Source organism: Larus michahellis, chromosome 6 (assembly GCF_964199755.1).
Source record: "Larus michahellis chromosome 6, bLarMic1.1, whole genome shotgun sequence".
NCBI lineage: Eukaryota > Metazoa > Chordata > Aves > Charadriiformes > Laridae > Larus > Larus michahellis.
The window spans coordinates 47298188-47314106 of record NC_133901.1 but is presented as its reverse complement, the minus strand read 5'-3'; the positions used below and the strand labels follow the sequence as shown (position 1 = coordinate 47314106).

General features: G+C 37.6%; 1 protein-coding gene across 4 annotated transcripts in view; it reads right to left on the bottom strand.

Moving 5' to 3' along the window:
• DLG5 (discs large MAGUK scaffold protein 5) overlaps positions 1-15919 on the bottom strand; it is a 112655-nt gene that overhangs the window by 14315 nt on the left and 82421 nt on the right. For 2 of the 4 annotated variants that reach the window (XM_074590698.1, XM_074590696.1), the window contains exons 14-21: positions 15496-15599; positions 14658-14750; positions 12726-13745; positions 9618-9756; positions 6920-7067; positions 6291-6412; positions 5120-5209; positions 3694-3862 (exon numbers count right to left, since the gene is read on the bottom strand). In XM_074590698.1, the coding sequence (XP_074446799.1) occupies positions 3694-3862; positions 5120-5209; positions 6291-6412; positions 6920-7067; positions 9618-9756; positions 12726-13745; positions 14658-14750; positions 15496-15599 (1885 nt within the window). The remainder of the gene's footprint in view (positions 1-3693; positions 3863-5119; positions 5210-6290; positions 6413-6919; positions 7068-9617; positions 9757-12725; positions 13746-14657; positions 14751-15495; positions 15600-15919) is intronic. The other 2 variants (XM_074590699.1, XM_074590697.1) reach the window with 1 other exon arrangement.

The following is a 15919-nucleotide window of genomic DNA, read 5'->3' as shown; positions in this document are numbered from 1 at the left end:
GACAAAATTGCACTTGAACCATCACAATGTCAAAGTTACATGCAATACTTTATGTCTGTCTGAACTGTAATAATAATATAGGTTTAAACAGTTACTTTAAAAAAAATTACTCTCAACTGTCTTAAAAGCATTCCTTTAACACCATGCAATGTACAGTGGCAGAAGTAAATGTATACCAGGTACATGACTGCTCTAAAACATTATGGTAAATATGAATTATAAATAGTATGATGGTGAAGTTGGTAGGAAAGAAGCTTCCGGATGCATATTATATAAAAGTAATTGAACCACTGTATATAATATGTCATTTACAAACCATATTTCAGAAAGCTATGTTACAAGTATAAATGCTGGGAGTCTTTATTGCCAGTGAAAATAAACATCATAAATAATAAGGTGGTAAACCAAAGGACAGCAATGCACAAATATCAGATTTCATATTTGTATGCAGGGAAACATAAATTAGTAATGAAAATTAAGCAGTTGCAAACTCAAGCCATTAAGACAGCAGTTTGCATGGTAGCATTACAATTACCATGCAAATTCTCTTCAGGGCAATTATCCAAACATGTAAAATAGCACAAAGTGCGCAATACTGCTTGAGAAGGACAACCTTATATCAGGCCAACCTCAAACTCCTTAGTGATGAGAACCTAGGCCTAGGAGCCACAGGGATTCTCAGAAAAGACCTATTACGGAACAGATATCTGAAAGATGTAGAAGATTTGAGAAGAAGAGAACACTTAGAAAAAGACACACAGCAGTAAGACACTAGTAAGTACAACAGGAGAATGGCTTATACAAAAGCAAACCCTGATACGTTCCCTTTTCCTCCCCCCATAGTTAGGATGTCCCCACCTGTACAAACTGGGCTGGTCCATTCATGGTGTGTATAAACAAACAGAAGCCTCCGAAAAAGTGCTGCTTCATATTACTCTGAACTTAATAATGTCTACACAGCAAAAGGCATCACTAGATATTAATAGTTGAGCTCGTTGTGAATGCATCAGCTTGGGTACCAGGGATGGTGTGTTTTTTATTTTAATTGCATTTTACTACATTTGACATGCATTAATTTCAATGATTTCTTTTCTAACTTAATTATTATATAGCCATTCACTAAATTGTGCCAACTGCTTAAACGATTTTAATTGTGCTGTTCAGAGAGCAGATGAGTTAACTGGACTTCACTTGCTACTACTCATGTAGGCCAGGCTGAGGAAAGGTATTTTTGGAAAGGGTAGTACTTGGGGCTGGGGGCAGAGGGAAGAGGACATCATTTCATAAATTATGCTTATTGCCACAGTCTTTGAAGGTAACTATTTGGTAGCCTTCTGCAGCAGGGGCATAATAAGTTTGCCAGCTTATTAGCACATAAATCATAAAAAACTGGCCGCTGATATGAATGCAACTCTGGAACGCAGTGCTCTTATAATATCAACATTCTGCAAACTCCCAGAAAACTGCCATTTATTAACTTTTTTTTTTTTCCCACAACTCATTATGAGCATGTAAACCAGGATGTTACATGAAGCTTCTTAAAATCATAAAATTTATCAAGGCATACTACCTCATTAAAACCTAAAAGTTCTTTCTGAACTTCATTTATTGTGCCTTTCTGCTTTACATCTACCACACGCATTTTAAAAGTTGTTTTATTTGTTTGTTTCTTACTGGAATAAGAAAGAATCAAACCCATACAAGTTGCACAGGATCATGTATTAGAATTCAGTAAATATAAAATGAAAGATAAGTAGTAATGCATGTAGTAGAGAATCAATAATAAAGTAAACCAGAATGATAACATTAAAAAGGTGTCTTACTTGATAAGCAGAGTTATTAAAATCAAGTGAAGCGCACTCTTCTATAACATTCAGACTGCCTGCCAGAATCACTAAACACTGATTGGAAAAAAGTCTTAATTGATCGGATCTTTAAATTTTCATTTAAATTAAAATCAACAGAACAAACAGAAACATTGGTGGGTTTTTTTCATCTGTATTATTATTATTATTTTTGTTTGTGGAAAGGCCAAGTGATTTACTTGTATTTCATGGAGAACCATAAGAATTATACAACCAAATAACCATTTAAAAGGCTATCTAGGCATCTCCAAACATCTTCTCAGGCTAGACTGAAATGAGCTGCTTTCCTAAATTAAGAACTGTTTGTGTTTGTTAGTTTTTTGGTTTGCTTTCAAAAAACAAAACAACAAACCTTAGAATTATATTCTTTTTAGAAAGTCAGTTCAGACTCCAGTTTATACGTATGCACAGCAAGAGTGAAGGGGCTGGAACCTGGCTGAGCTTCAGTCGTCTGATCAGCAATAACAGAAATTGTTATTTCCCAGAGATCAGAACGTGTATCTTGTGCTCAGAGATACCAAGTTATAGGGGTGTCAAAAACCCAGCTTTATCAGCTGAACATTATACGCAATTAGTCATGTGAAAGGGAAAAGAAATTCTGACTTTGAATTTGCAAGTGACAATTAGAAGAACATTTATATGAGAACACAAATTGAGTACACGTAGTACAAAAGTCACACTGAAGTAAGAAAGAATGAAAATTCACAAAAACCTCTTTACATTCCCTTTCAAAGCACACAATATACACTCGAGAGTTACTACAATAACTTAGTTACCAATTTTTTAAACGAGAAAAAAGTTTCATATAACATTTTATGAGTAACTTTTTATTACTACCAGAAAACTTAGAATACAGAATATACTTATTACTTTATCATTCACATTTTTTATGGTCAGTTCTTTTACATAAATCAAGCAATACAAAGGGGGCTTGAAGTCCACATAAATATAATCTATTCCAACACATTATAGCTCCTTTACACTGCCAGAATGGCATTCAGCTGCCTTACTATAAATAAAAGCCTGATTCAGATTTGCATCTTACTGTTCAATGCTTGGAATTCATGCAAACTTTTTCATATAGTCAGTCTAGCCAGATCATGATAAAATGAAATCAGATGTCCGAGACTGATACCATAAGCAACGTATCTTGAAAAATTCATCATGACATATAGGAAGTTGTTAAAACACAAAGCTCATGTTTTTAAGAAAGCTATCACATCAGGTTGAAATTCTGCACGCAGCTACATGTATACTTAATGCTATTGCTAGTAGCGGTCCACGTACAGCCAAAGGGATCAGTCACAGTGGTAAAATTGCATCTGTACATATGGATAGGTTCTGGGCACAAGTTACGCCCTCAATTTTTCATGTTATCTGGCTAAATTGAATCAAGGCACAGTGGTTAGAGCACATATTCTACACAACTAAGGCACCTCATATTTAGCTATCAGATGTTACTGGGTCTTCATTTTGTATTTAGTTTTCCAGAGTACAGAACAAGCACTTGAGGTAGTTCAGCTGAAAAGGTGTATTCCAATTTAGACCACTCTTACTTGGTGTGGCCATTACTCTAACACAGAAGAAATAAAACCCTTATGAAATACCTTGATTTTCTAAACTGAAGAATCTGCTCTTCAGTTTTTAAGAAAAAAAGCACAAAGATCTCTTACATACTTTGTGAAGAAAATAAGAACAGATGAGATGCACCTCAGCGCCTACATAGTTGTCAATTAAATTAAATGTTCACATTCCTTCAGCCCGATAACAAACGTACAAAATTTGCTCAGACACGCTTGTATTAAAAGCAATAACGTGGGGACCTTACCTATCTTTTCTACGTTCTCCAATAGACACTGGGCTAATAGAAATCCTAGGTAATGTAGAAAGGGAGTTCTGAGACTGGCTGCTGGCGAAGGAAGATGTTTCCAAGTTAAGAGGTGACTGTGGAGGAGTTATCAAGCTGGGACTGCTACATTCAGAGTGTGACAAGGAGCCTGTGGAAAACGAGCAGTTGAGTTTTAGTATCCTGCATCTGTCAATAGTCTGGACATCTACACAGACATAGGGAAGGATACCGTACACATCTGAGACAAGAAAGAGGACCAACTGTTCCCTAGCACTCTGTTAACCATGTAAGGAGCTCAGGAAGACCAGGGAACTACTTTCAGACAGTGCAAACTTACTGTCCTTAATGACTGTATGCCAAATCTGTCCTCTGTAAGTGTGCATACAACTCCTGCCATTCTCAACAAGGAGAGAAGGTTACAGACAAGCTACACCATATGCATGTCTCCAAACACTTAGCAATGCAAAGTTAAAGAAAAATAATAAAAATCAGGGAAGGAGAAGTAAAATAAAAATCTAGTATGTGGGTTTATTTTCAAATTAAATATTTCTGTATAGCCCTTTCCTTTGGGCAGGAAATAGACTATGAAACACCTGAAAACACCAAAAAAACCCCAGCATGAATCGCATAGAGACAGGAAAGCTGTGCAATTTCAAACAAGCTTAACATGACTGAGTTTATGTCTCTTCCCTGGTTGTACCCTCCCTGAGCAATTTACTGAGCCAGTGCCCTGACAGAAACATTCAGTTTGCTGCCTCTGAAAAAACTACAGAAAATAAATCTCAAATTACTAATCACAAATGAAAGCTGTCTGTAAGAATTGCATTTGCCCACTTAGGAAAACCACTGCATACAATCCATTAAGGCTACAGAACGTTTAAGCAATGATGGCAGTGAAGAGTTGCTTTTTACTGTCATCAAACTCTGAATTCTACAGCTCTCCAGCACTCCAACTAGTATGTGTATCACGTCTTTAAATATCCTCCACCAAGCAATTCTGAGTGAAGTACTAAAATATTTTCACTGCATTTTCAAAATACAATTTACAATCAGTAATACTGTAATATGCAAAATAATGTACTTAAAGAATCATCTGTTAAAACTTCTAAGACATAATTCTATAAGAAAACTACAACTGTAAAACATACAGCAATGCTTATTCTTACTTTCTTTGTGCACTTTTTCTTAGTGTGTCACGTCCTAGAGTCAAGTAACAGAAAAACCAACTTTCATTAGAAAGTTTCTTTTTTTTTTTTTTTTACCTTTCTGCAGCAAAATGCAAATTTTGTAACCTTAATGAAACTGTCATATCTAGATTTTGGTGCATCCTGATTAACAACTGCAAAGGGTTTGGATTGGTAATACCGAAAATGGTACGATTAAAATTACTTATGAAATAATTCACCTCTGTCAGAGCCCATCATGGACCTTGGATATCTTGGAGTTAAAGGGATCTTAATTCGTTCTGTTCTGTATTGCAAGTTACTCGAAGAACCTATTTTTACAACAAGAAAACATTAAAATGACAAAAGTAAAAGCAACTACATTGAACAAAAAAGTACATTTAGATTCTGCTTCTTCAATGAGCATTAAAATGGCCTCTGAATTTATGCACAAGCCTTGACGATTACCGTCATAATATTGTGTAGATCATATTTCTAGTAAATTGTCTTGATTACACAGTCAGTATAAACAGAGCACAATGCAGCTATACAGTATATATGCACTGTTCATTCTTGTACGAAAACCATTTTGGATATTTTTCAATGAAACTTAATTATTTTCAATGAAACTTAACTTGAAGTCCAAGCGAGAATCTAACACCTCTGTTTACTAAGAATCCATGGGACTTTCCAAAAGGCATTTAAAATATTCTGATTACATTCTGCTTGGATGAATAGATATTTTTTTGACACCAAATGCAACTATCATGCATTTTTTACTGTGTTTACAAAGCTACCATGCTCTATTCTGATGCAACTGCCAGTCATTGATGGAACACAGGAACACAAACATGCACAAAAAAGTTATTACATTATTTAAAATTTCAAAAATTCTAAAATGTCAAAATGTCATTACTACAAACCATGGATTTGCTTTGGTATTACTAGAATAAGCATAAACAATCTTACATGTCGATCAAGTAAACATAAGTGTAACTTATCTTCCGACAATACAATTTACATCAGGCCATTAGTCATCCTTGAGTTTTTGTTCTGGGGGCTCTCTCCTTTTCTCTTCTCTCCACCTCACTGAACCTCAAAAATACTTTGGCTGGGCCTCCCATCTTTATAAGGGTACTTTCAAACAGTAACAGGCATGGAAAGGAGAATCATCACTCACACAGACACACACAGCATTTTAAAGAGACCGTAAAGAATGAATTAAACACAGCTACTTCCACAGAACACCTTTAGTCATAAAACCACAAAAAATGAAGCAAAGGAACACAGGGAGCCTTTAGGTTTTGCTAGCTATGACAATCCCATAACCCACGTACTTAAGGAATTTTCCATTTATCCTTTGTCTCCAATATACAGGAGTCCCACAGGAAATAAATCAGAAAAGCTAGTTACCAAGTCTTGCACTGGATGGTAACGAATTTGAGCCATGAGATGCTCTTGTACGTGAATTTTCAGAGTAGTCATTGGAGTGTTTATGACTTAGGTCCAAACTCAGGCGACCTTGGTGCTGGGAACTACATCAAAAGAAAAGGAGAATAGGGCAACTGTTAGAACTGGGTAAAGCACCTCAGCAAACAGAAAATTGGCCAACAAAACATTTTGGTTATCCCTGAGTTACTCAATAAAATGAATGCTCCTCTCCTTCCCACTTCCCAATTGTCCCATCATTTTATTAATCAAGATAAGTCAGAGGAAAAACAGCCAGAAGTGCTATAAAAAAAGGGGGAAGGCTTTATTTGTTTTGGCAAGGACAAGAAAAAAACATCAGAAATTAGTTCATTAAAAAAATTAATTTCCTTGTCAATATCAGCCAGTGGAGCAGAGGGAAATCTAATCCATCAGTTACTGAAAGACACGAAAGCAACTGGCACATCACTTCTATGCAATAATGGTTTTGAGAACCCTGGGTCAAAATAACACACAATAGCGGTGTGTTTCACTCTGCACTGTATAAACAACTACCAGAAGCAATTTCATCCTAATGAAAACAAAAATATAAAGAGATATAAATTTCAAAACACCTGGGATGCAGATGCTGATGGCATATTTGGCTGGCGACTGATGGGCAATTGCTGGTGTGAACTCTATGGCTCCAGGCAGTATAAATTGGATTTCTCATGACAGCAGTTACTGCAGGGCACGGTGCTAAGCTTCTTGGTACGGTACCTGCTTAAGATGATAAAACCACATTCTTACCAACGTTATTAGCATATAAACTGCAGGTTTTAAATACTGATATAATTACGTATTATAACATTTGCATGTGTGAATGTGTATCTATAAATAAAAAATATTAGCATACAGATAAATACATTATTAAGCACCACGTGACACCTTTTAAGTAGTACATGCATGTTTAAAGTCTGGATTATAATTTTGTAATGATTCAGTAACAAAGTGCATTTAGATTACCAAAAAATGAATCCATTCATGGCATGTCACTTTAATATGTACTGGTAACTAAAGGATTTTCTGTTTTCAAGTATCAAACCTTTTTATACAGCAACAAAAATTCTGCATTTCTCTCTGAATAGTCATCCAACAGGAACACAAGCTTTTATTTGGTACTTGAACTGACTGCAGTTAAAATGATTCTTCTTCCTCTTCTGTTGCCTCAAAGACTCCCACTTCTAGCATGTCCTGTGGCTTTAAATTATAGTATTTCAATATTTATTTATTTATGAAACTCATTACTAAAGCTATTCTTTTAAGTATCCTCATCATTCAGTACTCAACCAATTGAGAGCAGCCCTGTGGAGAAGGACTTGGGGGTACCGCTGGATGAAAAGCTGGATGTGAGCCAGCAATGTGCACTTGCAGCCCAGAAAGGCAACCGTATGCTGGGCTGCATCAAAAGAAGGGTGGCCAGCAGGTCGAGAGGGATGATTCTGCCCCTCTACTCTGGTGAAATCCCACCCGGAGTACTGTGTCCAGGTCTGGAGTCCCCAGCACTGGAAAGACATGGACCTGTTGGAGCAAGTCCAGAGGAGGGCCACAAAAATTAACAGAGGGCTGGAGCACCTCTCCTATGAGGACACGCTGAGAGAGTTGGGGTTGCTCAGGCTGGAGAAGAAAAGGGCCCGGGGAGACCTTACAGCAGCCTTCCAGTACCTAAAGGGGGCCTACAAGAAAGATGGGGACAAAATTTTCAGTGGGGCTTACTGCAATAGGACAAGGGGTAATGGGTTTAACTAAAAGAAGGAAGCTTTAGACTAGATATGAAGAAAACATTTTTTACAATGAGTGTGATGAAACCCTGGCACAGGTTGCCCAGAGAGGTGGTAGATGCCCCATCCCTGGAAATATTCAAGGTCACGTTGGACGGGGCTCTGAGCAACCTGATCTAGTTGAAGATGTCCCTGCTCATTGTAGGGGGGTTGGACTAGATGACCTTCAAAGGTCCCTTCCAACCCAAACCTATTCTACGATTCGACCAAAGTCTATTTGACCAATTTCCTCTTAAATGAGTTGGTAGCACAGAATACAATAGCAAAAACTTGTTCACATTTCAAGAGATAAAATCATATTGTTGAATGTAGGTTTGACTTGATTGGGTTATTATGCAAAGGTGTCATGATAGGATAAAGCTTTCAGTTAGGAATAATACCTTTCTCTCTCTTTTAATGATAGTAGAAGAAGTATTAAAACAGGGAGAAAAGAGTAAAAGAAGTCAAAGAAGAGCAAAAGCTTCTTTGATCTGAGCTACTCTTGAGCACGTCTTTACATTTTGAAAATTGATTGGGACAACAGGGTTGCAAGCTGTTTGTTGTTTCAGATACACAAGTCATTACATCTTTCAGGGTCTCCAGTAAGAAGAAAATGTTCCGTAATTTCTAGAACATGCAGGAGTTTGGGGCTTTCCAAAGAATTGAGGGTAAACTCATAAAAGCCAACACTGTCTTAATTTGAAAATCAAGTTTCATATGCAGCTGCTACACTAAAGACTGAACAATCCATCTGGGAACAAGTTTACCAGGTCTAAGTAAATGCTTCTTGACCAGTTAAAAGCAACTAGCGTACAGTAACCTAATTAGCTCCTGAAGCATCCCATTTAGTCTGTGCTGATTTAAAAGCCACTAACATGAACCTCAATACCAACACCTGTTTGATCAACTGAGACAACACACCAACCCTTTTCTGTTTTACCTGATTATACTGATTTCTGTGTGAGCTGCTTGTGAGTCCCCTCTTCAGCAGCTTAGTATCTCAAACACACTGGCATCTAATCATTAACTTAGATTAAGATCACAACTAGCTTGGGCACTCAACGTGAGATACTCCAAGTATTTGATTTCCAACAGGCAAAACTTTCTGAAGATCAGATGTTTTTCCTTGGAATTATTTCTGAAGTTAAGCATCAAAAGCTTGGGACACCTCCATTTACTGTTTGCTATCAAAAATACTGGAAATCTTCCTTGTCTCCCTAATGTATAGGCTACATCTTGTTCACCACTTATGTATTCAAAACTCCTCTGCACAGAAACTGGTGAAACACAAATCCTTCAGCCAGGAGTTGTTCGGTTTCCTTAATGGTTCTTAAACAGGTTTCACTTCTTCACAGCCCAAAAGCTGAGCAGCCCATGTTCAGATTCCAACAGACCATGGAAATATGTTTTGTGAGTCATGTTTGTTCTGCACTTATCACAATCAATCCCAATACTGTCCAATATGGACAAATTCCTTGGGGCATTCCTACAAAGTAGGAGTTCTGTCACTCACCTGCTGACATGCTGCCAGCGTATAAGGCAGCAGGCACAAAGCCATCGCTGTGCCTAGCAGACCGTTTTGGTGAATACGGTGCCCATTCCTGTAGCTCTGCAGACAGATGCTCCTCACTAGCTGGAGCATACTTCTGCACCTACAAAAACACAGAAATTTAATTACAGGAAGTTGGAGACCCAGAAGAAAAAAAAAATGAGAGACAAATTTTGTAGGCAGTAAGCAACTTCAAACTTTCTAGTATCTATTCCAGAACGTGCTCGCCACCACAGTGCTTGTTACACCTTGATCTTTCAATGATGGTATTCACTTCTACCCTTTCCTTCCTCCATCTTGCTCCGTTATTTCTTTTTATCATTTTGTAATCTTTTTAGGCCAATGTTTGCAACTTAACTGGTATGTTTTCCTTCACAATAAAACACCCAGCATTTAGTTATGTTTCTCCTTTTAAATACTGCTTTCCCAGGACGTTTCAACTGTTATGTCAGCCACTACTGCAAGCGTTTCCTAAAGAAGACCTGACTAACAAGACAGAAAATGTTTTATGCCTGTATTTTCAGATATGTGTGGAGCAACCTCTCTTCAACAGAGCAATTCAGATTTTGGAACCATCACAACTTCTGTTCTGTACATACTGAGTAGACACCCGTGAGTTAAGAAACACAAGAATAGCTCAGTTACCGACAGTGATTCTAGAGAGCTACAAGTTCAGGGCTCAGCATGCGGAGTTTACACACCTGAAACGTACCACACAAAACGTGACACTGAAGTATGTAATAAGTGAAAAAAAGTTACTGGAAAGGTTGAAAAGGTACTTACAGTTTTTATGACAGCAGTATTTTAATTAAACGAGCTGTTACTGCGAGCACAAAGACTATAAAATGCAGAGGTTCCTTCTTAGAACCAACACTTGATCACGACCACAGGTGTATTAGTAATTGCACCACCTACTCAGGGATGAAAGTTCTCTTAAATTTATCAACTTATCAAAGTACACAAACTTAACTGTGTAAATATACAATTAAGGAAATCGATACCACCCAATATGGCTATGAATTCAACTACACTGCATATTGTATATACATATTTTTGATATTATAAACACTGCTTCAGCAATGAATACATGCAGACTGGACACTACGGTTACACAACCTGATGTAGTTGTAGTGCACAAAGAGTTCCACCACAGAGAAATTTTCAGAGTGAATGGTGTCCGCTCTTTGAAGCGGAACATCACTTCTGCTCTCTAGTCAACAACAACTTTAGAGTTACCAGTTTCTGTGAGGGTGGGGGAGAAACTAAGGAAGATAAAAAAAAAATAATAATATAATAGTCACAGAACTTTGTCCTAATTTCAGCCTAGGAACGTAAATTAACTACTACATCAAATAACCTTAAAACCAATAAATTATGACTTTATAGTTCTTTTATACAGTTTTCTTCTTCGCTTCAAACCAATACCGATATGATATCTGCCATAATCACTTGCGCAATATGTAGAAACAACTGTAATATGCCTTTATCAATCCTTTCTGGTCTTTTAAACAGTGAATGCCAAAACCACGCCCTCTGTTCCAGCTAACAAATTTCTTATGTGTAAATCCCCACCTACATGTGTCCTTGTCACAGTTGGAAACTCTTCACTTACTATAGGAATATTACTACAGTCATAACCAGGACAACATAATCTGCTCGTGACAATGCACTATAATGTAGCATGGGAGTATCAGTGCTAATGGACCAACTTGATATTCTGTGTAAAGCAAACACCCCGTACCCAAATGTGTTCAATAGATTGATTTTGTTTTGTTGTTATATACATGCCAAAAACTGACATTAGAATATGCCTGCCTTTGCTTCTTGTGGTGCAATTTTTGATGAAAAACCATAACCTTTCTCTTAGCCATACTGCTCTTCAGACCTGTTCAGAATAAATCGTCTGATTTCAGATACAAAATTAAACCCTTATGCTTTTCTGTTATTGATAAGGCAGAATTTGATGGACACTTTTATAAAAAAGGCTTAAAGCTCTCTATAACTACTTTTTCCCAATACAATGGAAGAAGCCAAAAAAAGACAAACAAAATTGCCAGTTGTTCTCTTATACCAGCATTTTTGCAGAACATGGCTTCAAACCTTCCACTACTTCCAATTCAGCTCTGCTATCTCTATTGCTTCTAAAGCTCCATGAAGAGTGTGGGATTATCCAGGCATAAACAAGTACAGGCAAAGAATATGATATTCTAAGTCATTATGATGTGATTATATACAAGCAAAAATAACACTTTTTGAAACTCCAGATTTTAGTTGGGGAAAAAAAATAAACCTGTATCTGCCACCGGAGGCAGTGGACCTGAAACTACACGATTGCTTATGCCACTTTATATAACGTACTCATCTAAGTAGGTTCGTCTTCCTAGACCACATAAAATGTTTTTTCCACCTACTCTGTTAAAACATGACCCACAATCTCCACAGAGGGCTTGTTTATTCTAACAAATTATATCCTCAGTTTGAACTGTATTATTAAACCACATTCTCATAAACAGTCTGTCTTTACAGTGTAATGTCCCTAACAGCCTACGAATTTCAGATTAGATTTACAAAATTATTTAGACACATAGAAAGACTTAGAAAAAACAACACTGCGAATGGTATACCTTTTTCCATTAAGTTGTGCAGTAAGCTGGGCAACCAATCTGATTTCTGGAAAACTTAGGAGGCCCTATTTTCAGCTTTTCTAAAACTGTTTCTTTGCATTTTTATTTATTTATTTTTAATTTTTCTTCAGGTTGCCAAAAATATACAGGAAAGAGCCCTGATCTTCCGTCAGGCAGCATTAAAACCCAAGATATGCCTACTAAGCCAAAGCCTGTCATTCCGTTTGGTGGCCCCCACTGCCTGTTAAAAACTGCAACTCCATGAATTGGTTTTGAATTTTGTTATACCGCAAAGTGACAACCGAGTCTGGGGTAGTTTGTCAGGGGACCTGGATTTTGAGAACAGGCTATGCTTCTCCTGTTACTGTATGTAACTGGGGACCCAAAACCACACTGAAAATAGACTTCAAGGTTTCTAGTTTTGTGCTTCAATATATGAAGTTTCTACCTGAAGCGCAGGATTAGGAATGGGCATAGGGGTCATTTTATGCCTCAGTGCAGGAGCCGATTTTGGCCTTGGTCTTTTAATTTCTGGCTCTTCAACTCTTTGAAAGCCAATGTCATCTTCACAGGATTTCCTTGAAGAGAGATGAGTGCAGTCAATACCCTCCTCCCGATAATAATGCCCAGTGTTCCTGCTGCGCCCCTTGAGAGTAGCAGAGTCCTGTTTAAGTGCCAAGGAAACTGGAGCTTGGGCAGTGGCTGGGCTGGTGGGTGGTGATCCAGTTGTTACCGTAGACTCTGATGCAGAGCTTGCCTGCTGTTTATGTTTAAACTTGATAGAGTCACTTCTCTTAGGAGGAGTTGGAGGAGTTGAAGCCACTTCAGCTTTTGATGGCTGAGGTGAATGGCCTGTCACCTGATTAGGGGAAAGGTACTCCAGCTTGGGAGGGGTTGGTGGTCTTTTGAAAGTATCAGGATCAAAGATAGATTTCCTTTGTTTTGGCTTTTTGTACACAGAGAACTTTTCTGTTTCTGTTGCTGAGATATTAACCATGACTTTTGGCCAGGTACCACCGCTATGCTTAGTTCCATGTCCTTTGTCGAACGCAGTCTCAACCATCATGCAGTCAGCTCCTGCAGGCTCATAAGGCAGCCTCCGGTTGTCCAAGTCAACAGCTCCAAAGCCTCGGTCCCCATATGTCTCTGGGCTGAATGAGCTGAGACTGTGTTCCGAATTACTGTGGCAACTGTGCACTGTGTTCCTATGAGAGTCTACTCGTAATGTGTTATTCGGGAAAGGTTTATGATCACAAAATGAACCGCTACCCTGATCACTCTGGTCCTTCTTGCCATCCATGATGTCTGGATTGAAAATGTCAGTCTGTGTTGAGCTGTTGAGTTTCAGATTTCTTTTATTTTGGGTTTGTATCTCTGATGCATGAACCCTACAGTTTGAAATTTTTTCTGAGTCCTTCAGATTTTCAAATATATTTTGACCGCTCCAGGATGAACTCTGAGGAAAAATCTAAAACAAAACAAAAAAAACCCAAACAAGTTATGGCCTTATTATTATGGCTGACTTCTGTTTAGTATGAGGCATATTCTAGCCTCCTTGTTTACCTATACCTGAATATACACTGACACATGCATAGATATGGTTGGGAAAGGTTTAATAAAGTCTTGCAGATGCAAAGCACAGAACATCATATAAAATGAAGTCAGAAAATTTTCTGAAACATTTTCAGAGCAATTCCACATCGTGGCAGAAGCACCATACTCACATTGAAGGGACCTGCATTCTACTTTTACCTCTGTTAAGTGATGCTATTAAGTCATCTTTCATTGCCCGTTTTCCCTTGAACATTTTATCTTTTTACTTTCTTAAAACCTCAAGCTCTCTGGAGCTGAAATTATCACTCTCAAAGCCCGTGTGACAGGCCCACGATAACGGGATTCTAACCTCAATAAGCAAAACAGAATAATATTTTTATGGCAATACGCCTGAAAAAGAAAGCCTTGTACTTAATTCTCATGATAGCCAGAGTTCAGTTTTCTGCACAACTCCCTCCTGACTAAAAGCAAACCTTTCTGTAGTCAGGCGGGAGTTTATCTTTCATGTGCAGAACTGCTGAAGCTCTGAAGCAGAAACCAAGAAGAAAGAAGCAATTGTGCTGGAAGTCATTTCATGTGACCAGCAAACAAATGGGAAAGAAGTAAGAACAATAAATAAGTTTCATTTCCTACCAGATGCCACAATAGCCTTACTTTAGAAATAACTGTTGAGTGTACAACAGTGAAATGCATCCAGATAGTCTTATTTTTAACAGAGACTTTCCCATGATGATATATTCATTTTTTCATATACTCTTCCCTGAACAACTGAAATAATTCTGTAACAGTTCAAGAAAATTCTGCAAATTTAGTTTCTCCTACTCACCTTCATCAGTGACAGGGTAAGGGAATCCCTACAGTTTCGTAGCAAAGCTTCACATTCAGTAAGCGACTTATTATCTAGTGCAATGCCATTGATCTAAACACAAAAAAAAAAACCAAAACAGACATCTGTAAATCAAAGGTAGCACGTGGGGAGCATCCTAAGGTAGCACCTCTGGCATCTCTGACAGGGAAAACACTAGTTTTTTATGTATCCGTGACTGAAGTCTGGTTGACCTTGTCCTGTGTTTTTTTCCATTCTCCACTAAAAACACAAGCTGCTTAACTACAATTTTGCTATTCCTACTGGAAACACAGTGTAACAACACTTGTTTCACTACATTAGCCTCTCTCTATGCATTTGTACATGGGCAGTAATGACCTTCCGCTTCGCAGGGGCTCATAAATCAGACAGGTTGTTTAAGGCTGCAAATGCACACAGGGAAAAACTTCCCCTCCAAAAGGATGACATCTGTGATATCATAATTTAAAAGACAAGAAACCTTTCATCCAGCCAAGGGATGTCTTTTTGGAACTGACCTTTCCTATTCAGTATAAAAAAAAAAATCACAAGTATCATTATCAAAAAGCCAAGTGTGAAGAGTAAGTTGGTGCCTGTGTCAAAAATTCTCATATGAACTACGCGTAGCAAACAACCTGCACATTATATAAATCACTCAGCCTACAAACACATTAATTTATAATAAATATACAAAAAGCGTATAATATATCAAAAGTAAAAAAAATAATTGGAAAGTTTGGGATCTTAAAGAGTAACATTCAATGATAACACTTTAAAATAAATAAAAATTAAAAGAGGAGAATGCATTCTTAAGACTTACAGCAATTATTCTATCTCCCACAGTAAGGGAACCCTCTTTGGCAGCTGGGCTTCCGGGCACAACAGCAGCAACAAATACTCCATTTTCTAGACTGACCCCACTATCTGAAATACACAAAATAAACACGAATTTACTCCTGTAATTCAGATACCTTGCTCAAACAGCATGTCTGAACTGCCTGCACAAAAAACCTGTCTGAACTGCCTGCACAAAAAACCAATTGAATTTCAATTTCTGAAAACCCTTTTATAGAAATAAGAACACAATGGGGGATAATAGGGATATATCCCAAAATTTAATACAATCATACAAATAATCATACAAACGTGGGGTGACTGAAGGATTTAAGAGTCTTGTTTAGACTGTCAGTAACACTCCAGACAGGCAGCTAACCAGAACTAAGTATGAAAAAAGCTAAAACCAA